The 24,363-nt window shown below is 43.2% G+C and overlaps 1 protein-coding gene across 1 annotated transcript; it reads left to right on the top strand.

Annotated features, from left to right (window-relative positions):
* LOC110534896 (retinal guanylyl cyclase 2) lies at nt 1–23,711 on the top strand. Its single transcript, XM_036990116.2, has 19 exons — nt 1–1,096; nt 1,592–1,890; nt 2,288–2,657; nt 2,776–2,854; nt 2,983–3,097; nt 3,320–3,439; nt 3,679–3,762; nt 3,885–4,061; nt 4,162–4,318; nt 5,323–5,472; nt 5,615–5,763; nt 15,705–15,868; nt 16,085–16,277; nt 16,469–16,643; nt 17,527–17,625; nt 18,209–18,303; nt 18,476–18,561; nt 20,889–20,981; nt 21,285–23,711. The coding sequence occupies exons 1-18, from the start codon at nt 286–288 to the stop codon at nt 20,971–20,973; spliced, it is 3,408 nt and encodes a 1,135-aa protein (XP_036846011.2). The 5' UTR covers nt 1–285; the 3' UTR covers nt 20,974–20,981; nt 21,285–23,711.
* Nucleotides 23,712–24,363: the final 652 nt, after the last annotated feature.

Genomic DNA, 24,363 nt, shown 5'->3' with positions numbered 1-24,363 from the left:
TAATGGCTGGGAGTCCAGTGGTGACTTTCCCAGCTCTGGGCTAGTGTCCTACAGAGCGCTAGGGGTCAGAACACACACACACACACACACACACACACACACACACACACACACACACACACACACACACACACACACACACACACACACACACACACACACACACACACACACACACACACACTTCCCTCCCTCACACTCTTCCACACACACAAACTCTACCCTCACTTCCAACCCTCCACTCCTCATCTGTGGTGTCTGACTAGATAGAAGCCCTGTAGGACAATGGCAACTCACAGAAACTCTAGTTTCCTCATCAACCTCTCCCACCACCCACGATGGACACAAGATCCCTCAATGAGGGAGAGAAGGAGACAAATAAGGACAGAGGATACAGACCCAATGAACAGTACAACCCCCACATCTAAATCTGCAGTGCTACGCTCCAGAAGCTGGTGGGGCAACTGGCTTATGTTGCCCCTGCTGATGGCCACCTATCTACCGTGTGAGGCCTGGGGCGCCACTTTCACTGTGGCCGTAGTTGGGCCCTGGACATGTGATCCTATGTACTCCAAAGCCCTCCCTGACCTGGCTGCCCGCCTGGCCACCGCCCGCCTCAACAAGGACCCCTACACTAAGAAAGGCTACTGGTACGACTATACTCTGGTCAATGAGGACTGTAAAACATCCCGCGCTCTGGCCCGCTTCACCTCTCTGGAAGGCTATGGCTCAGCTTTTCTCGGCCCTACTAACCCAGGCTACTGCTCTTCGGCTGCCCTGTTTGCGAAAAACTGGAATAAGCCCCTTCTTTCCTGGGGCTGCCTGAAACCCAACATGGAGGATGGACAGTATCCCACCTTTCATAGGCCACTGCCTCTGTCCTCCCGGGTTCTGTTTTCTATGCTGCGGTACTTCCGCTGGGCCCATGTAGTCATCGTGACGTCAGAGGATGACCTGTGGGAGGCTACGGGACACGAACTGGCGGCCTCTCTGAGGGCCCTGGGCCTGCCGGTCAGCACTGTGGTCACCATGGAGCCTGACAAAGATGGGCCCACAAAAGCCTTGAAAAGGATACGGGAGTTAGACCGTGTTAGAGGTGTGTATGCACATTTGTGTTTGTTTGTTCATGTGTGTGTGTGTGTGTATTTGTTTAAGTGTGTGTGTGTTTGTACATGCATGCATTCTTGTGTGTGTGGTAAAAGGTGAGAGGAAAGATACACAACATCACTGACTAACTGTCATCTATTCCATTGTATGACACTGCCACACTGCAATGACTAATAATTGTCTCTACTATTTCCTTCTTCTGTCCCCTATCTCTGACTTTACTAACTTTTTACTCTCCTCCTACTCCTCCTCCTCCTCTTTTCCTCCTCCTCTTTTCCTCCTCCTCCTCCTCCTCCTCTTTTCCTCCTCCTCCTCCTCCTCTTTTCCTCCTCCTCCTCCTCCTCCTCCTCCTCCTCCTCCTCCTCCTCCTCCTCCTCCTCCTCCTACTCCTCCTCTTCTCCTCCTCTTCTCCTCCTCCTCTTCTCCACCTCCTCCTCTTCTCCTCTCCTCTCCAACTCCCCCTCCCCTGCCTCTGCCTCTGCAGTGGTCATCATGTGTATGCACTCAGCTTTGATTGGTGGTGTGGCCCAGTATCAGCTCCTAACCTCTGCCTTGAATATACGCATGATAGATCGTGGCTACGTTTTTATCCCCTACGACACCCTCACATACTCACTGCCCAAGGGCACAAACTTTAATGCCCTGACGAATGACAGCTTGTTGAGAAAAGCCTACGACGCAGTTCTCACAATCACCATGGATTCTGGCGAGAATACTTTCTATCAGCGCTTCAAAGATGCTCAGGAGAAATTTGAGATCCGCACCAGCACTCCACCAGATCAGGTGAGACATCCCAGAACACAGCTCCTGGGATATTCATCTAGTCATAATTAGTCACACATGCCATGGACATGCAGTACTGTAGCAAGCACCTTTGGATGAACAACAGTCCTCTTGAGTTTTAGTTCTTCACAAACAGGTTACCTATAGGTCTTTGGACCTCTCCAGCCTTAAAACCAAATACATATGAATGTTGTTGGATTGTTTCATTATTGATGATAATGACCAGTGGTTTGTCAGTGCTGTCTTAGTAATGGTATGCTCCTCTATTTCTGTACTCCTTGCCTAACATCATCAAAACCCTTAGTGCCAGTCTAAAGAGTCTACAGACAGAGTCTTCAATAACAGTCAGTCAGATAAATGACTTATACATTGTCACCATTCTTCTCCCCTGACGTAGGTGTCTCCATTTTTCGGCACCATCTACAACATGATATATTACATGGCCTATGCAGTAGAGAAGAGTCGGATGGCAGCGGGGCGCTGGGTGGATGGGGAAACCATGCTCGAGAGCGATGGAGGGGTCAAATTTGAGGGCTTCAATCAGAACATCTCATCCGACAAAGATGGGTTGGGGATGCTGGCTCGCTACGTGGTCCTGGACTCAGACGGGGGAGACAAACTCTACATGACACACACTCTGGAGGCCCCCCACACCCTTGGCAAATTTGGGGCGGTCAAGTACAATGGGCGCTCCATCCACTTTGCAGGCAGTAGCCCCAGCACAGACTCCCGTTGCTGGTTCAGTCCATACATCACCTGCGGTGGGGGTAGGTAGTCTAGCGTTGGGGTCAGTGATGTACCAGTAGCCTATGGTAAAATTAGGTCTGTGTTCCCTCAAGCTATTTCTCTTCATAACTCTCTCTCTATCCCCCTCTCTGCCTTTAGGAATGGATGTGGGTACTATTCTCTTTCTGTTTGTCCTGTTCTGTGGGTTGGTTGGAGGTGGAGCTGCCTTCTACATGAAGTAAGTTAAGCTTAAACACAGAGAGGAGTGTGCCAATCAGTGGCCAATTTTGTCTTCTGCATTGAACAAACGTTTGATTGTAAATGAGGTTACTGATGTTTTGGGGTCTTCCCTTTGTGTCTGACCAGGAGAGGTGGCCAGATTGGAATCAGCTTTGGAGGATCAGGGGAAGGAGAAGGGTCCTTAAAAATAGTCTTGAATCTGAATGACCTGATTTTCATCAATACCCAGACCAGCATAAGGGTCAGCTTGATGCCTATCATACCATAAAATGATTATAGCCTAAATACTGTATTTGTATGTGTGTGTGAGTTTTTCTGTTTAAATTCCCTTATCTTTGATGGACTGTCTATTCTGAAGCCATTGTAATCTCTCCCTCTCCTCTCCTCTCCTCTCCTCTCCTCTCCTCTCCTCTCCTCTCCTCTCCTCTCCTCTCCTCTCCTCTCCTCTCCTCTCTCTGAGTAGAAGCTGAATGAGGACAGTATGATGAAGAGTCAGCTGGACGTGAAGACGCCTCGCCACTCAGTGTCAGGACGCAGCTACTTTGCCTCCACCCCTGACAGCTCCAACGTCGCCGTCTTCGAGGTGGGTCACATGTTAATGTGGTGAATCTACTTAAAACTACTTTCAAACAGAGACAGCAATCCAATATTCCAACGTGTGATGCGCTGCATGTAAGAAATAACACCCAATGTTGCTAATTTTGCCTGTCTTGGTGACAAACAGTTAAAAACAAATCCATCTCTGTTTAGTGTCCCTGTCCCTAGCATTCGGGGTTTCCCAGATAAACATTTGCTAATACCTTTGTATTATGTATTCACTAGGGTGACTGGGTGTGGTTGAAGAGATGTCCCAATGGAAACACTGTGTCTAGTGTCAGTAATAGCACAAAAACTATTTTCACCAAGGTGAGTGAGTGACTGACTGAGTGAGTTAGTCAAAACAGCAAGACATTGAAGCGCTGTCTGAACGCTGCACTGTTCCTCTGTCATAACCTACTTCTCCTCTCTATCCTCTCCCCCTCTCTCAGCTCAGGGACATGCGTCATGAGAATCTCAACCTGTTCCTTGGCCTGTTCCTTGACTCAGGGATATTCGGTATTGTGACAGAGCACTGTACCAGGGGCAGTTTGGAGGACCTTCTCAACAACGAGGAAATGCGTCTCGACTGGATGTTCAAGTCCTCCCTGTTGATGGATCTGGTCAGGGTGAGGAGGAAAACAACTCTCACATTCATAGACATTTCTGACCATATCTCTCTCCTCGTTGTTTACACTGTCCTCAATCTTTTCTGACCCTCCCTCCCAGGGAATGAAGTACCTGCACAACCGGGATGTCATCCACGGGCGCCTGAAGTCCCGAAACTGTGTGGTGGACGGACGCTTTGTGCTGAAGGTGACTGAGTACGGCTTCAACGAGATCTTATCCACCCAGAGCATCAACTTTGACAAAGGCAGGCCTGAGGGTAAGTCCATGGGGACATGAGTACTCAACATATCAGAGACAGCAAATCATCCTCATCATTTACCAAGTAATCACAAGAACAAAAGACACTTGTTCGTTTATCCCTCTGGTCAGGTTGTGTATGAAAAAAAATTCATCTAAACCGCTACTTTTGTCCCCTAACTCCCTGGTCCACCTAACAGATCACTTAATCCAACCCTCCACGCTTGTCCCCTAACTCCCCAGTCCACCTAACAGATCACTTAATCCAACCCTCCACGCTTGTCCCCTAACTCCCCAGTCCACCTAACAGATCACTTAATCCAACCCTCCACTCTTGTCCCCTAACTCCCCAGTCCACCTAACAGATCACTTAATCCAACCCTCCACTCTTGTCCCCTAACTCCCCAGTCCACCTAACAGATCACTTAATCCAACCCTCAACTCTTGTGCCCTAACTCCCCAGTCCACCTAACAGATCACTTAATCCAACCCTCCACGCTTGTGCCCTAACTCCCCAGTCCACCTAACAGATCACTTAATCCAACCCTCAACTCTTGTGCCCTAACTCCCCAGTCCATCTAACAGATCACTTAATCCAACCCTCCACTCTTGTGCCCTAACTCCCTGGTCCACCTAACAGATCACCTAATCCAACCCTCCACTATTTTCCCTAACTCCATGGTCCACCTAACAGATCACCTAATCCAACCCTCCACTATTTTCCCTAACTCCATGGTCCACCTAACAGATCACTTAATCCAACCCTCCACTATTTTCCCCTAACTCCATGGTCCACCTAACAGATCACTTAATCCAACCCTCCACTATTTTCCCCTAACTCCATGGTCCACCTAACAGATCACTTAATCCAACCCTCCACTATTTTCCCCTAACTCCATGGTCCACCTAACAGATCACTTAATCCAACCCTCCACTATTTTCCCCTAACTCCATGGTCCACCTAACAGATCACTTAATCCAACCCTCCACTCTTGTGCCCTAACTCCCTGGTCCATCTAACAGATCAGCTGTGGGTGGCTCCAGAGCTGCTAAGGAACTCTAAGCTGATGAAGAGAGGAACGTTCCAAGGGGACGTCTACAGCTTCGCCATCATTATGCAGGAGGTCATCGCCCGCTGTGCTCCCTTCTGCATGCTGGACATGCCTCCCAAGGGTTAGACCTCCTATCAAACAGTACCACCATACATGGGGCTAGTTGTGTCAGATGTAAAACAAATACAGCAGGAATGGCCTCCATGCCAATGTGAACAGTACAATTATTGGAGAGTATAGGTGTGTGTGTGTGTGTTTGACAGAGATCCTCAGTAAATTGAAATCCCCCCCACCACTGTGTCGGCCCACTGTGTCAGCGGATGAGGCTCCACTAGAGGTGATCCAGGTCATGAAACAGGCCTGGAGTGAGGAGCCAGACAAGAGACCCACCTTCGAGGAGATATTCAAACAGGTAGCCTACTTTACTATACACAAACATACACAAAGCTACATACTGTACAGTACCTTCGGAAAGAATTCAGACCCCTTGACTTTATCCACATTTAGTTTCGTTACAGCCTTATTCTTAAATGGATTAAATAAAACGTTTTCCTCAGCAATCTACACACAATACCCCATAATGACAAAGTGAAAACAGGTTGTTATAATTTTTTGTACATTTGTTATAAATATAAAAAACAGAAATACCTTATTTACATAAGTATTCAGACCCGTTGCTATGAGACTCAAAGTTGAGCTCAGGTGCATCTGTTTCCAATGATCATCATTGAGATGTTTCTACAACTTGATTGGAGTCCACCTGTGGTAAATTTGATTGATTGGACATGATTTGGAAAGGCACACACCTGTCTATATAAGGTCCCACAGTTGACAGTGCATGTCAGAGCAAAACCAAGCCATGAGGTCGAAATAATTGTCTGTAGAGCTCTGAGACAGGATTGTGTTGAGTCACAGATATGAGCAATCCGGGGAGAAGGGCCTTTGTCAGCGAGGTGACCAAGAACCCAATGGTCACTCTGACAGAGCTCTAGACTTCCTCTGTGGAGATGGGAGAACCTTCCAGAAGGATAACCAATCAGGTCTTAATGGTAGAGTGGCCAGACGGAACCACTCCCCAGTAAAAGGCACATGACGGTCAGCTTGGAGTTTGCCAAAAGGCAACTAAAGACTCTCAGACCATGAGAAACAAGATTCTCTGGTCTGATGAAATCAAGATTGAACTCTTTGGCCTGAATACCAAGTGTTACGTCTGGAGGAAACTTGGCACAATCCCTACGGTGAAGCATTGTGGTGGCAGCATCAGCCTGTGGGGATGTTTATCACCAGCAGGGACTGGGAGACTAGTCAGGGTCGAGGGAAAGATGAAATGAGCAAAGTACAGAGAGATCCTTGATGAAAACCTGCTCCAGAGTGCTCAGGACCTAAGACTGGGGAGAAGGTTCACATTGGAACAGGACAACGGCCCTAAGCACACAGCCAAGACAATGCAGGAATGGCTTTGGGACAAGTCTCTGAATGTCCTTGAGTGGCCCAGTCAGAGCCCGGACTTGAATCCGATCAAACATTTCTGGAGAGACCTGAAAATAGATACGCAGCAACGCTCTCATCCAACCTTGAGAGAGCTTGAGAGGATCTGCAGTGAAGAATGGGAGAAACTCCCCAAATACAGGTGTGCCAAGCTTGTAACGTCATACCCAAGAAGACTCAGTGCTGTAATCGCTGCCAAAAGTATTTTAAAAAGTACTGAGTAAAGTGTCTGAATACTTATGTAAAAGTGATATTTCAGTTTATTTATTTTTTATACATTTGATAAAATTTCTAAAAACCTGTTTTTTGCTTTGTCATTATGGAGTATTGTGTGTAGACTGGTGAGGGGGGGGGGGGAACAATTTAATACATTGTAGAATAATGCTGCAACGTAACAAAATGTGGAAAAGATCAAGGGGTCTGAATACTTTCTGAAAGGCACTGTATACACATACACATGCAGTGGGGCAAAAAAGTATTTAGTCAGCCACCAATTGTGCAAGTTCTTCCACTTAAAAAGATGAGAGAGGCCTGTAATTTTCATCATAGGTACACTTCAACTATGACAGACAAAATGAGGAGAAAAAAAATCCAGAAAATCACATTGTAGGATTTTTATGAATTTATTTGCAAATTATGGTGCAAAATAAGTATTTGGTCAATAACAAAAGTTTATCTTAATACTTTGTTATATACCCTTTGTTGGCAATGACAGAGGTCAAACGTTTTCTCTAAGTCTTCACAAGGTTTTCACACACTGTTGCTGGTATTTTGGCCCATTCCTCCATGCAGATCTCCTATAGAGCAGTGATGTTTTGGGGTTGTTGCTGGGCAACACGGACTTTCAACTCCCTCCAAAGATTTTCTATGGGGTTGAGATCTGGAGACTGGCTAGGCCACTCCAGGACCTTGAAATGCTTCTTACGAAGCCACTCCTTTGTTGCCCGGGCGGTGTGTTTGGGATCATTGTCATGCTGAAAGACCCAGCCACGTTTCATCTTCAATGCCCTTGCTGATGGAAGGAGGTTTTCACTCAAAATCTCACGATACATGGCCCCATTCATTCTTTCCTTTACACGGATCAGTCGTCCTGGTCCCTTTGCAGAAAAACAGCCGCAAAGCATGATGTTTCCACCCCCATGCTTCACAGTAGTTGTGGTGTTCTTTGGATGCAACTCAGCATTCTTTGTCCTCCAAACACGATGAGTTTAGTTTTTACCAAAAAGTTATATTTTGGTTTCATCTGACCATATGACATTGTCCCAATCTTCTTCTGGATCATCCAAATGCTCTCTAGCAGACTTCAGACGGGCCTGGACATGTACTGGCAGGGGGACACGTCTGGCACTGCAGGATTTGAGTCCCTGGCGGCGTAGTGTGTTACTGATGGTAGGCTTTGTTACTTTGGTCCCAGCTCTCTGCAGGTCATTCACTAGGTCACCCCGTGTGGTTCTGGGATTTTTTCTCACCGTTCTTGTGATCATTTTGACGCCACGGGGTGAGATCTTGCGTGGAGCCCCAGATCGAGGGAAATTATCAGTGGTCTTGTATGTCTTCCATTTCCTAATAATTGCTCCCAAAGTTGATTTATTCAAACCAAGCTGCTTACCTATTGCAGATTCAGTCTTCCCAGCCTGGTGCAGGTCTACAATTTTGTTTCTGGTGTCCTTTGACAGCTCTTTGGTCTTGGCCATAGTGGAGTTTGGAGTGTGACTGTTTGAGGTTGTGGACAGGTGTCTTTTATACTGATAACAAGTTCAAACAGGTGCCATTAATGCAGGTAACGAGTGGAGGGCAGAGGAGCCTCTTAAAGAAGAAGTTACAGACCAGTTAACTAGGCCTTAGACCCCTACACTTAGAGAGAGCAACAATATTAGTATGCTAGTTAATCGTTTTCGTAACAACATTTTGTAGAAGAATGGTGTAATATGCTATTCTTAAGGACACCATGCCACTTCCTCCCGATTCGGACCATACCTGGCGCGAACTCGGGACCTCTCCAGCTTACTAGCACACGTGACTGTCCTCGCTTAGCCGATTGCTCCACCTCAAAATCTAGCTCATGAGGCGACCCAAGCCGGACACATAAGGCTGAGGAATAAGTTTCACACATCCCCATGTGCTACAGTATGATACATGTCTAATTCATTAGGTTATTAATTGACAATATTACCTGTGAAGGTCGAAGCACCACCTTCTCTTTTGTAGTTGGTAGAAAACTATAAATAGCTACAATTATACAGGGTAGGTCCTTGCCTGTTGCCCTGGGCCAGACCTTAAAAATACATATTTTCCAGGACGTTCAAAAGGCATATTTTCTCGATGTTGAAAAATACATATTTTCCGGACATGGAAATCAGGTTCATTTTCAGTTCTGAATGAAAGTTGAAAATATGTCATTTATAGACGTCTATATTGTGCCAAATCCAGACCGGACAAAATCTGAACCAAAAATGTATGTCCGTGGACGTTGAAATCAAGTCCTGTCTGGACCGCACCAAATCTGAACCAAACATAGACATGGTTTAGATTTTGTATGGACCAGACCAAAAACCAATGTCCATGGATGTCCAGACTGTACCAAAAAAAGATGACCAAAAGGCATCTTTCACTATGATCAGCTTGTTAGAAATGGACGGATGAAAACGTGAACCCACTGTTCATGACAATGGGGTGAAACTCCTGGACAACAGTTGTGATTGTCCATACCATATTGTCCATTTTACATTGACCTGTTCTGTTTTTCTGATATGTTGTTTAACATGACAGTGCATTTCTTTATCGGTTGGGTGCCATTTTGGTTAGGCTATTTGAAAAAAGTATCCGTCTCATTATATTGTCATCACATTACACTGTCACACATTTTATCTCCAGCCTGTAGGCTACAGAAAAGGCCACATACTCTTTCTACCATATCTGCTACATGATTTATGTTAGATAGTTTCTTTGATGGAACGTTGGTGGAGCGCCTCTCCCACAGCACCCTGCCCAGACCTTTGACAAAATTGGCTTTTTTTTTTTTTTTTTACCTTTATTTAACTAGGCACGTCAGTTAAGAACAAATTCTTACTTTCAATGAAGGCCTAGGAACAGTGGGTTAACTGCCTGTTCAGGGGCAGAACGACAGATTTGTACCATGTCAGCTCGGGGGTTTGAACCTGCAACCTCCCGGTTACTGTTTTTTGGACTGGCTGACAAGGTGCCATCAGCGCTCAACTGAAAAACCCATATTCCACTGGTAGTAGAGAGTATGTCATTGTTTTTGTGCAGAATTATGTGAGGTTTTATGTGTTGTTGGAGGTGCGTTTTGGTCCGTTTAACTCAGAAAATGCAGCCCTCGTCAATCTCTCGCCATTGGCAGCCACCTAATGCTGCCTAATGTGTGGGCCGATCTTGCAATTATTACTAAATACAATTATTATAATTCTGAAAGCAGTTGAGTTATTGAACGACAAGACAAATTAATCTCTCAGAGGCAGTGAATGCTTTATAAACGAATAAGACTTATTTTAAGCGCATCAAGATAAAGCAATTAATTTTACAGGATTAATGATTAATGAAGGATTTGGATCAAAATTATACAATAGGGTTACAGATTCAAAATCAACAGGGAAAAGGGGAATTAGATAGCCCAAAAGGGTCAGGCAAGCAGTTGTTCTAATAACTCTAAAATGAAACAAGGAATTTCTATGAGAAAGATAGTAATAATATAGATGTACACACAGATTTACATGCTCAAACCAATCAGGGATTTAAGGGATGAGAAGACAACATTGAATGCATTAAAGTAAACTCTGTAGTGGCTCTGGGTCAAAGTGCGAATGAGTCCGAATGTGTTTCTACCCTGTGTTTTGTATACGTGTTTGTTTGGTATTCGTCTCCATGCCTTTTACACGGCACGCTGTAATTTGGGAAATAAAACCCCCTATTACGCATTCCTGCGCCTGTCTCCCGATCCTTCACACCAGCGTGGCAAATAAGGCACCTTGGGGGTTTGTGATATATGGTGCATGTGTAACGGTTTTCGTCCTCCTCTTCTGAGGAGGAGTAGGAAGGATCGGACCAAAGTGCAGCGTGGTAAGTGTCCATGTTAAATTTATTCAATAACTGAACACTGAAACACAAAGTAAACACAAGAACAACCGAAACAATCCTGTCTGGTAGCGACACAGAGACGGAAAACAATCACCCACAACCAAAATGGGGAAAACAGGCTACCTAAGTATGATTCTCAATCAGAGACAACGATCGACAGCTGCCTCTGATTGAGAACTATACCAGGTCAAACACAGAAATACAACATAGAAAAAAGAACATAGACTACCCACCCCAACTCACGCCCTGACCAAACTAACACAAAGACATAATAAAGGAACTAAGGTCAGAACGTGACAGCATGTGAGTAATAAATTTTGATTTGAAACAGACGTTAGGCAGCAATAGAGCTCGCCAGCTTGTAGTCCTAAAAAACAGAAATAAGTTACCTCTGGTTCATTCAGCCATTCATATGCGGGAAATTAATGCGGAAATAACGGTGTTTTGGAATAAACGCCGACAATAAGGTGTGAGGTTAACAGGCTTAGGAGATTGTATGTTTTGTTCAATGAGATAATATCAGTCAGTTAACATGACCATAATGAATTTTGAAGCCTTTATGTGCTCATTTTGATTATATAAATGCTTCAAAATTCACAAAATGATCTCATAGAACAAAATGTATAAGACCCTATTTTCGATGTTTATCCCCCCCAAAACTACAAAAAAACATACATTTTGTATTTATTTTTATTTAACTAGGAAAGTCAGTTATTAAGAACAAATTCTTATGTACAATAACGGCCTATGAACAGCAGGTTGCCTTGTTGTAAGGGGTGCGTACTGGCAGCAGAGAAGCCAGGCGCAGGAGAGCAAAAACTGTGTTTACAACGGAACAGTTTAATAACAAAAACCACCGGAAACAGAACAAACAATCAATCAATTGGTACAAAACCCGTCGCACACCAGATAAACGTGCACATGCACTTACAATAAACTTTTCCGGACAAGGACATGGAGGGAACAGAGGGTTAAATACACAACATGTAATGATGGACTTGAAACCAGGTGTGTCGGAAGACAAAAAAAAACAAATGGAAAATTAAAAGTGGATCGATGATGCCGACCGCCGTACACCGCCCGAACAAGGAGTGGAACCAACTTCGGGGGAAGTCGTGACACTTGTTCAGGGGCAGAACAACAGATTTACCTTGTCAGCTCAGGAATTCGATCTAGCAGCCTTTCGGTTACTGGCCCAACGCTCTAACCATCTGCCTCCCAAATTTCCCAATAAGCTTTGGCCAATGGCCAAACAGCCATTGTGGAGTTAGTGCCTACAAAAATACACTATTACTAGTGCTCTTTATGCGCTGTTTTCGTGAAATGCTTATGTAGTCCAGTTTGAATGGAGAGCAAGGGGGAAGTCAGGCATGCATCAACAACTAAAAATGGTTGATTTTGCCCCACCGATATTTAAATGCTAAAATCCCCACTTATTGAGGTGCATGAATACACCACACCAACAGCTTGATTTTATGTCTGTTTTAAAATGAATTTCCTGCATTTCTATGTAGTAATGATTTAGGTTCACTTTGGTCAATTGATTTGATAGCATGTTTAATCTATGTAAATAAATTATATGAATTGATAGTTAAACTCTGTGTTTTTTTGTCTTTAATTAAAAGGGTAGATTGTAACCATATGTTCAGGCTAATCAAAGTGTATTTATGATACAACGTGTAAAAGCTACTCAATACAATGAAATGCCTACTCACAATAAAGTTATCCTTGCAAACAGTGCAATTATATGAAACTATATGTATTTGTATTTACATGAGTCTATAGCCTACTGCAAATTATTGTTTGTTCCTGAACTGGCCAAATGCGCAGAGATATCCTTCAGCACCACAAGTTGGTTCAACTTGTTCAAATCAAATCATTTTATTTGTCACATGCACTGAATACAACAGGTGTAGCGGACCTTACAGTGAAATGCTTACTTACAAGCCTTTAACCAACAATGCAGTTCAAGAAACAGAGTTAAAAGACATTTTTACAAAATAAACTAAAGTAAAAAATCAAATAAAAAGTAACACAATAAATAACAATAATGAGTCTATATATAGGGGGTACCGGTACCAAGTCAATGTGCTGGGGTACAGGTTAGTCAAGGTCATTTGTACACAGGAGTAAAGTGACTGCATAGATAACAAACAGGAGGGGGGTCAATGTAAATAGTCTGGGTGGCCATTTTATTAATTGTTCAGCAGTCTTATGGCTTGGGGGTAGAAGCTGTTGAGGAGCCTTTTCAACCTGGATTTGACGCTCCAGTAACGCTTGTAGTGCGGTAGCAGAGAGTACAGTCTATGACTTGGGTGACTGGAGTCTTTGACATTTTTTGTGGCTTTCCTCTGACACTGCCTAGTATATAGGTCCTGGATGGCAGGAAGCTTGGCCCAGTGATGTACTGGGTTGTGTGCACTTTCCTCTGTAGCGCCTTATGATCGGATGCCGAGCAGTTGCAATACCAGGCGTTGATGCAACCTGTCAGGATGATCTCTATGGTGCAGCTGTAGAACTTTTTGAGGACTTAGGGACCCATAACAAATCCTTTAACTTCTTATGGCTGGGGGCAGTATTGAGTAGCTTGGATGAATAAGGTGCCCAGAGTAAACTGCCTGCTACTCAGGCCCAGTTGCTAACATATTATTGGTAGATTTGGATTGAAAACACTCTGAAGTTTCTTAAACTGTTTGAATGATGTCTGTGAGTATAACATAACTCATATGGCAGGCAAAAACCTGAAAATCCAACCAGAAAGTCGGAAATCTGAGGTTTATAGTTTTTCAAGTCATTGCCTATCGAATATACAGTGTCTATGTGGTCATATTGCACTTCCTAAGGCTTCCACTAGATGTCAACAGTCTTTAGAACCTTGTTTGAGGCTTCTACTGGAAAGGAGGAGAGAATAAGTGCTGATTGAGTTAGGGGTCTGCCAGAAGGCCATGAGCTGATCACAAACGCACACGTGAGAGTTAGCTTATTGCATTTCTACAGACAAAGGAATTCTCCGGTTGGAACATTATTGAAGATTTATATTAAAAACATCCTAAAGATTGATTCTATACTTCGTTTGACATGTTTCGAATTTGGCGTCCTGCACTTTCACTGGCTGTTGTCATATTGATCCCGTTAGCGGGATACTAAGGCATATGTCCTGAGGCGTTGTCGTGCCCACTTCATGACTGTCTTTGTGTGTCTGGACCATGATAGTTTGTTGGTGATGTGGACACCAAGGAACTTCAAACTCTCGATCCACTCCACTACAGCCCTGTCGATGTGAATGGGGCGTATTCAGCCCTCCTTTTTCCGTAGTCCATGATCAGCTCCTTTGTCATGCTCACGTCGAGGGAGAGGTTGTTGTCCTGACCTCCTCCCTATAGGCTGTGTCATCGTTGTCGGTGATCAGGCCTACCACTGCTGTGTTGTCAGCAAACTCAATGATGGTGTTGGAGTCATGCTTGGCTATGCAGTCGTGGGTGAACAGGGAGTACAGGAGGGGACTAAGCACGTACCCCTGAGGGGCCCCTGTATTGAGGATCAGCGTGACAGATGTGTTGTTGCCTAGCTTTACCACCTGGGGGCAGCCCGTCAGGAAGTCAAGGATCCAGTTGCAGAGGGGGGTGTTTAGACCCAAGGTCCTTAGCTTAGTGATGAGCTTTGTGGGCACTATGGTGTTGAACGCTGAGCAGCTTGAACAGCTTTATCACATAGGTGTTCCTATTTTTTTTTCTTTTTACCCCTTTCTCGTGATTTCCAATTGGTAGTTAGTCTTGTCCCATCGGTGGAACTCCCGTACGAACTCGGGAGAGGTGACGGTTGAGAGCCATGCATCGTAAGAAACACGACCTTGCCAAGTTGCACTGCTTCTCGACACGCTGCTTGCTTAACCTGGAAGCCAGCCGTGGCCGGGAATGTGTCGGGGGGGAAACACCATACAACTCGTGTCAACGTGCACTGCGTCCGGTCCGCCACAGGAGTCACTAGAGCGTGATGGGACAAGGACATCCGACCGCCAAACCATCCCCTAACCCGGTCAACTCTGGGCCAATTGTGCGCCCCCTCATGGATTTCCCGGTCGCGGCTGGCTGCAACACAGCCCAGGATTGAACCTGGATTTGTTTTGACGCCTCAAGCACTGCGATGCAGCGCATTAGACCGCTGCACCACTCGGGAGGTGTTCCTTTTGTCCAGGTGGGTAAGGGCAGTGTGGAGTGCGATTGAGATTGCGTCATCTGTGAAACTGTTGGAGTGGTATGCGAATTGGAGTGGGTCTGGGGTTTCCAGGATGATGGTGTTGATGTGAGACATGACCAGCCTTTCAATCAAAGCACATCATGGCTGCCGACGTGAGTGCTATGGGGCGGAAGTAATTTAGGCAGGTTACCTTTGCTTTCTTGGGCACAGGGACTATGAAATGATTTCATATTTAGATAAAAATGGCTGCATTGGACCTTTAATCCTGAATGTGGTTGGGAAGGGGGAGAGAGTGATTAGGTCCTGTCTTTCATCTCTGCTGTTGGTGAGCAGCTCTGCTGGTTCCAGGCACCTCGGATCGGCCTGGTATTCAGTCAGCCAGATGTACAGAGGGGTTGAATTGACCCTACAGTTTTTTCATAGACATGCATGAGCACACATCTGAACACAATGAACTCAGTCTCAAGCTAACAAGAACTCAAAACAACATGCTTTTTGTTAATTATATTACAGTAATATGTAACATACTTCACCTCCTCACTGCATGCTGTATGTTTCCCTTTCATACTTTAGTTCAAGAGTATAACCAAGGGGAAGAAGACCAACATCATAGACTCAATGCTGCGTATGTTGGAGCAGTACTCTACTAACCTTGAGGACCTGATTAGGGAGAGGACAGAGGAGCTGGAGGTGGAGAGGAAAAAGACTGATCAGCTGCTGGCCCAGATGTTGCCCAGGTCAGTCAGTCCCCCCCCCCCCCCACACTCCTCCCACTTCACATTAAAAGCTGAACTTCTATTTGCAACATCAAAAATAAAAAAATTATCTGTATTGAGAATATTGAATTGTATTACTGTGCAAGGCAACAAAAAAAAATTGGCCGCTGGTAATTTATTCTCCTAACCTCTATCCACATCCCTCTATCAACTCCCTTGTCTTATCTTACACCATAGGTCTGTGTGCCTGGCCCTGAAGACGGGCAAGCCTGTGAAACCAGAGCACTTCTCTGAGGTCACTCTGTACTTCAGTGACATTGTGGGCTTCACTACCATCTCTGCACTCAGCGAGCCCATTGAAGTGGTAGATTTACTCAATGATCTCTACACACTCTTTGATGCCATCATCGGGCAGCATGATGTCTACAAGGTGAGAATCCTGTCCTGCTGCAAAATAGTTGTGTCCTATTAGTGATGCAATGGAAGCTTGTTCTACTTTCAATACAAATCCTGGAAGTAAATGGCTGCATTCGTTAGTGTGCATGAGTTTATGTCACCTCCTCCTAATTTTGACAAATTTCCCAATTGGGACAATAAAGATATTGATTGTGTGGCCTTCAGGTGGAGACCATCGGAGATGCCTACATGGTAGCCTCTGGAGTTCCAAACCGGAACGGTAGACGCCACGCAGCTGAGATGTCCAACATGTCCCTGGACATCCTCCACTGTATTGGAACCTTCAAGATGAGGCACATGCCTGATGTCAAGGTCAAGATTCGTATCGGCCTTCACTCTGGTGCGTGGACCATCTAAAATTCTTTGTCATATTTTTATCCTCTGCCTCATCGTTCATAATGTAGACTAATTGACTGGCCTTTTCTCTTGAAAACCACAATTCTTCATTCGTTTTTTAGCTAAACGGTAGCCCTGCCACTTGGTTGGCTATTAAGCTGGGGGATAATATAATAATAACAACATATTCCATTTACTAGATACTTTTATCCAAAGCGACTTACACTCATGCGTGCATAAATGGGTCTGGAGAAATGTTACTGTCAAATTCATAGATGGAGCTATAGACTGGCAGTCCATGAGATCAACTGCTATACATTGCAGTTCATGCATATGCAACAAAGTCATTAGGTGAATAGTACAATTCAATACATAAGCAAACTATACTTTTGACATGTTATATTTAATGAAATTTGAGAATGAGTATTGGAATTCTATAGAACATGGCATTAACGTCAGACTATTGGAGCAAAAGTGTATTTTTACCTGATCCCCGTCTGGAACATGTTCCTGGAATGGGTGCAATGTCATCCACTAAGCCCTGTCATCCTATTAGTCTTCACTGCCTAATGCTTTCTTCTCGTTACTCTACCCTACCAATTAATATAGAAGGTTTTGCATGTTTCTAGTAACACAGAAGTGACTACTTTTAGGTATGGTAAAGGACAGCTCAGGAAAAAAACATAATTGACATACAATAAAAATATTCTAACATCTGCTAAATATTGAAAGGATATTCTGCAATTAAACTAAATTTGCCATTTTTCCTCCAAAGACTTTTGTGAGATATTGGAGGCTTTTTGAATGTCATGAATCACAAGTCATAAATCAGGACATATGCTACTTCTTATCTTATCAGTATGTCTGTGTGTTTCTGTGTCCACCAGGCCCTGTGGTGGCAGGAGTGGTGGGTCTGACGATGCCTCGGTACTGTCTGTTCGGAGACACTGTCAACACGGCTTCTCGAATGGAGTCAACAGGGTTGCGTGAGTACCTCACTCTCGTTGTTGGCCCATCAAGCCGTGGAGGTCACTAAGGATAGGGACAGGTGTATTGCCGTTTGTGTGCATGCAACAAGAGGCTAAGGAGGGTTACGATGAGCAGTCCTGACTAATCTTTTAAGACTATCAGTAGAATTAGTGGGCAAATTTAGGGTTCAATAAAAATATCCTCCATGTACGGGCTTGCCTCAGATATCCTTTCACCACCAATTCTGCTGGTACAGCAATGGTAAACTTCACAATGTGTTGAGATTTGAGGAAATCTCACATCTACTCCCATCAAGTGGCCATACATATGAATTGCTGCACAAAAAAACTGCTCTCGTGTGTATTGTCAATGGGCTCACAATAAATGATATTTTGTTGCTCTATAATAAATACATTTATGATCAACCAGTGAATGAAAATCGAAATATATGTAGGATATGCGAGTACTCTATGATGTCACAAGTGTTGATACTCTATAGACATGAATAACTAATGGTAATTGTTTACACTGAAAAAACTGTCAGAATTATATGAAGACTAATGCAGCCTTTGTGGTTGCTGTTGTTGTTTGATATCCCAGCTTACAGAATCCATGTCAACCAGAGCACAGTCGATATCCTACATGAACTGAAAATGGGCTACAAAATAGACACCAGGGGCATGACAGAGCTGAAGGTAGACACGCGCGCGCACACACACCCACGGACCCAAATAGTGAATTCACTTAACTTACCACGGAAATATCAAATTTTTATTTGTCACATGCTTTGTAAACAACAGGTGTAGACTAATAGTGAAATGTTTACTTACGGGCCCTTCATTCTGTTATTTCCTACTTCTCTTTCAGGGGAAGGGAATTGAAAACACATTCTGGTTGGTTGGGAGAGCTGGGTTCGACAAGATTCTCCCAAGACCGCCTGACCTTACTCCAGGGTAAGATTTAACAAGCCTTCCTGCTCTATTTATGTTGTACTTTATGTTTCTCCTAACTATACTCGTATTGACTCTCAGTCCTGCCAGCTGCTTGTCCCAGGCCCCTTATCAGTAGTACTCATGAAACCCGTTCACATCAAAGTTGATTTTCATCTAGGTCATTGTGGATATAGAGGATAAGATGTCCGAAAAGAATTGTTAAAAATCTGATAATGTGCTGACCCATTGACCATTTGTCAGATTGTGTAACTGGAACTAAACGTTTTATAAATCATAATTTGTATGTGCTGCTGACCTGACCCTTGTGTCATAGTTCAGTTCACATGTTGACCCAAATGTAAAATTCTTCATCTACTACCTGTCTGTTGAACTTAATTCATCCTTACCTCCCACTACCACTCCATGTGTGATGAACGCTCTCCCTGGCATTCAGCAAACATCGCTGTAATGTTTTAACACACTACCCTGGTGGTTGCCTCATCTAGACCTGTCCAGATGAACATGTTATACAGTGCCTTGCGAAAGTATTCGGCCCCCTTGAACTTTGCGACCTTTTGCCACATTTCAGGCTTCAAATATAAAGATATAAAACTGTCATTTTTTGTGAAGAATCAACAACAAGTGGGACACAATCATGAAGTGGAACGACATTTATTGGATATTTCAAACTTTTTTAACAAATCAAAAACTGAAAAATTGGGCGTGCAAAATTATTCAGCTCCCTTAAGTTAATACTTTGTAGCGCCACCTTTTGCTGCGATTACAGCTGTAAGTCGCTTGGGGTATGTCTCTATCAGTTTTGCACATCGAGAGACTGACATTTTTTCCCATTCCTCCTTGCAAAACAGCTCGAGCTCAGTGAGGTTGGATGGAGAGCATTTGTGAACAGCAGTTTTCAGTTCTTTCCACAGATTCTCGATTGGATTCAGGTCTGGACTTTGACTTGGCCATTCTAACACCTGGATATGTTTATTTTTGAACCATTCCATTGTAGATTTTGCTTTATGTTTTGGATCATTGTCTTGTTGGAAGACAAATCTCCGTCCCAGTCTCAGGTCTTTTGCAGACTCAATCAGGTTTTCTTCCAGAATGGTCCTGTATTTGGCTCCATCCATCTTCCCATCAATTTTAACCATCTTCCCTGTCCCTGCTGAAGAAAATCAGGCCCAAACCATTATGCTGCCACCACCATGTTTGACAGTAGGGATGGTGTGTTCAAGGTGATGAGCTGTGTTGCTTTTACGCCAAACATAACGTTTTGCATTGTTGCCAAAAAGTTCAATGTTGGTTTCTTCTGACCAGAGCACCTTCTTCCACATGTTTGGTGTGTCTCCCAGGTGGCTTGTGGCAAACTTTAAACCACACTTTTTATGGATATCTTTAAGAAATGGCTTTCCTCTTGCCACTTCCATAAAGGCCAGATTTGTGCAATATACGACTGATTGTTGTCCTATGGACAGAGTCTCCCACCTCAGCTGTAGATCTCTGCAGTTCATCCAGAGTGATCATGGGCCTCTTGGCTGCATCTCTGATCAGTCTTCTCCTTGTATGAGCTGAAAGTTTAGAGGGACTTGGTAGATTTGCAGTGATCTGATACTCCTTCCATTTCAATATTATCGCTTGCACAGTGCTCCTTGGGATGTTTAAAGCTTGGGAAATCTTTTTGTATCCAAATCCGGCTTTAAACTTCTTCACAACAGTATCTCGGACCTGCCTGGTGTGTTCCTTGTTCTTCATGATGCTCTCTGCGCTTTTAACGGACCTCTGAGACTATCACAATGCAGGTGCATTTATACGGAGACTTGATTACACACAGGTGGATTGTATTTATCATCATTAGTCATTTAGGTCAACATTGGATCATTCAGAGATCCTCACTGAACTTCTGGAGAGAGTTTGCTGCACTGAAAGTAAAGGGGCTGAATAATTTTGCACTCCCAATTTTTCAGTTTTTGATTTGTTAAAAAAGTTTGAAATATCCAATAAATGTCGTTCCACTTCATGATTGTGTCCCACTTGTTGTTAATTCTTCACAAAAAAAATACAGTTTTATATCTTTATGTTTGAAGCCTGAAATGTGGCAAAAGGTCGCAAAGTTCAAGGGGGCCGAATACTTTCGCAAGGCACTGTATCTGTGTGAAGAGTTCAAACTCAGTTGTAATGAACATTCTGAGACCCGGTTGTCAACAGCAGTCAGTGTGGACATTGCTTTTGTTGCTTCATATGCTGGGATTGACATGTTTAATGCCTATTCCAAGAGTCTGAGTGCTCAGTGTGCACTGCCAAACAAACAAGACATTAAGCCTTCTGTCTTTGACTTTCCTCAGGGCAAGTAACCATGGCATCAGTTTGGAAGAGATTCCTCCAGATAGGAAACAGAAATTCCTTGACCGGCAGGCGAGGAATAAGTAGCCTGTAAGGTACGCCTGGTTTAGACATCATATTCTAGATTTACAATGACTTTATTTCCAACATGATTTGTAATGTAAGTGATGTCACTGATGTCACTGCATTTATGATATCCCTTTATGGTATCCCAATTCAGGTACATATGTACGCTATCCCTGATGCAGTGAAAATAATTACAAAAATGTAATAAAGAAGTAAGCTTTATGCGACAGACCCATTACACCTTTTTGTTTGTCTCAATTCAGGTACATACCAATGAATGCTGCATTTATGATTTCCCTTTAAGAGATAATATATCAGATTTTTTTCCACAGATTGTGTTGCCCAGTCCTCCTACCTGTTGGAGTGAAAGACCAGATAGGTGAATTGACCAGGTTGGTTGAGAGGATGGGTTAGGGGTGTGTCTGACAGACAGTCTGTCGCATCACCCCATGTGTCCTGTCGAGTGCTGATCCACATTGCACAAATAAGCCAAAGTCGGAGAGACACTGTCTGTCTTTAACACAATACATTTGTTTGCACAGAGCAAAAATGAGTTAAAATAAGAGTATTTCTTAAATTTAGCAAATGTGGGAAATAGGAGGGATAAATAAAGGTGTATTACAATCATGCACAAAATACCAAATATATTGATTTAGGAGTCACTGTAGAATGAAAACATCATAACACAAACATGGGAAAAGATTGGCTCTTTGCTTGAAATAAACTATAAATGACCATGATATTGTGTGTAATATACTGTATGTATCTCTACGGTCTCTTTTGCTTTGTAGAAATATTTGACAGAGTATAGAAAAGTGTTCATACTCCACTATATAACAAGGGTATCCAATCAGCATTCAGGGTTCGAACCACCCAGTTTATAATAAAATACAGCACATGCTCTATTTCAAATGTGGCACTGTAATCTCTCTCAATGATACATTCATTTTAGAAGTAATGTATTTCCTTAAAGGTATAAGGTAGGCTGTGGAAGAATCTGGTCCAATGAGTTTTTTAAATTTCCTTCTTGTCATGCTTCAATAATTAACGCCTTCTGATTGTTTGAATGATATTTGAGAATAATCAACCCATTAGAAAATATTCATTTATATTTTTTCAAACATTTGCCAGCTGGAACATTAATTGAATCATTTTCAAATCAAATAAATGTATTGCAAAATCACTGTTCCCAAAATGAAGCTTCACGTAAACAGATTATTAGTAAAAACGTTCACTCATACATTTATCTCTATAGAGATAAAACTGTTTCTATGCCCCTCTCTTTAAAATCATGCTTCATTCATGTTGTTACTGTATTTATTTTCTTATTCAATAAAATTCACATGTATAGGCAGTATATATTTTTTTTTTAACTGTAAATTTGTTTTAACAATATGCATTTTCTTACAACAAAGAAATAAACTGAGCAATGGGTTGAATAAATGTTCCAATGGGAAACATTTAGATGAAAAAAATTAGACCAAATTGTAAACTTTTCAGGTTACATACGCATACCAGCAGCATACCACCCTGCATTCCACTGCTGGCTTACATCTGACGCTAAACAGGGTCTGTTTTGGTTGGTCCTTGGATGGGTGATTAGATGCTGCTGGTAGTGGTGTTGGAGGGCCAGTAGGGGGCACTTTGGTCTAACAGAAATCCCAATGCCCCAGGCCAGTGAAGGGGACATTGCCTTGTGTATGGTGCTGTCTTTCAGATGGGATGTTAAATGGGTATCCTGACTCATTGGTCATTAAAGAATCCCATGGCACTTATTGTACGAGTAGGCCCCATTCCATCATGGCCACCTAATCATTCCCCTAATTGGCACAAATCAAACCTCACTTTTCCAGCTGATGTGTGGTGAGTGTTCTAGTGCACAAAATGGTTCTAGTGCTTCACCCAGGTGGGTTGGTGGTGGATGATGTGAGTTTCTCCTTTGCTTTGAGTACCTCAGTTGCTAGATAAGTGCTATATAAAGCCAATCAACTACAAACTCAATTCTTATAGGGTCTGGTCAACAGCATGTTGCCTTTCACTCAAGCTCTTTTCTGCTCTATGAATTGGTTCAAATATTACACTTAAGTAACGTAAAATGTTGGGGGAAAATAATGCCAGCACTCTTTTTGATTTCTACATATTCTACACCTTTGAGTGATAGGGGACTGCTTACAATGTGCATAAACCACGGTATATGGCTACCCATCTACATCGCTCCGGCCACAGTCCATGATGAGTCAGGACTTGCCTCCCTCCTCGACAACTTCTGGAATGCGAACACAATCTGACTGTTCTGATTGATCTCAAAACCGATGGGTTTGTGATTAAACGATGGGTTGGGCCAGAGCCGGCCTACACGATGACGATATCAACTTTGATACTCTGACTGGTTAGATTTGTTAGAGACAATCCAATCGCTGATGAATTTGTTTTGTTATGACGCCCCTCGTTTTGACGTAACACAAACAACTTCTATGATAGCAGATTCATACTAAATGTATGTAACGTTCAATAGAGCAGTGGAATTAAATTCAAGATGGGTCGTCAGGCAAAAAGTAAACACCATCTTGTCCTGTACATGGTTCCTATTAGGAATGAACTTATTCAAACAATGAGCTACATGTGTTTGGTCTAACATATTTAGACTTTGTCTATTAAACCCAAAAAGCAATGTTTAGTTTGGCATTATGATGACTGAATTGTACATCTTGATGTGTGGTCTTATGTGTGCTTGTGTAAATAAATAATGGTTTTAGTGATGTTTTTTGTCTAAATGTACTTCGGTTTTTACACACAACACTTTTACATACAACACATAACATGACCTCATTACCAACTGCACATATGAACATGGACAGAAATCCTTGACCTTGATCCCCTTGGTTGATGGTTTCAGGATTTAGAGAAAATCTTAACGTTTAATTGAATGTTCATAGTATTGTGAATGACTACACATAGTAAAGGTATAATACGTTGTCATGATCAGCGATGATCTCATTCTGTATTCTCTGCAATAAACATCCATCATTTTTGCTGCATTTCCAATTCCTGGCTGGTTTAAGAAAAGTCATATAAATAAACATTATGAAAGCACAAACAATATACAACTCCAAGGAGTACATATAGTTTTATCAAAAGGCGTAGAGGTTGAAATGATGGTCATGGGAGGGAAGATCTATGTCATGACTGCACAGTGGGATAGAGCCCTATGTCATGACTGCACAGTGGGATGTGGGATAGCCCTATGTCATGACTGCACAGTGGGATAGAGCCCTATGTCATGACTGCACGGTGGGATAGAGCCCTATATCATGACTGCACGGTGGGATAGAGCTACAGAACACTAAGAGCTAGGAACTATACCATCCAGTGAAATTGGAGTATGCTTATTTAGGATGCACACTAAGCAGC

This window comes from Oncorhynchus mykiss, chromosome 10 (genome assembly GCF_057628025.1).
Source record: "Oncorhynchus mykiss isolate SJ-2025 chromosome 10, ASM5762802v1, whole genome shotgun sequence".
Taxonomy (NCBI): Eukaryota; Metazoa; Chordata; class Actinopteri; order Salmoniformes; family Salmonidae; genus Oncorhynchus; species Oncorhynchus mykiss.
The sequence above is the reverse complement of the archived record's forward strand: the minus strand, read 5'-3'. Positions and strand labels throughout refer to the sequence as shown.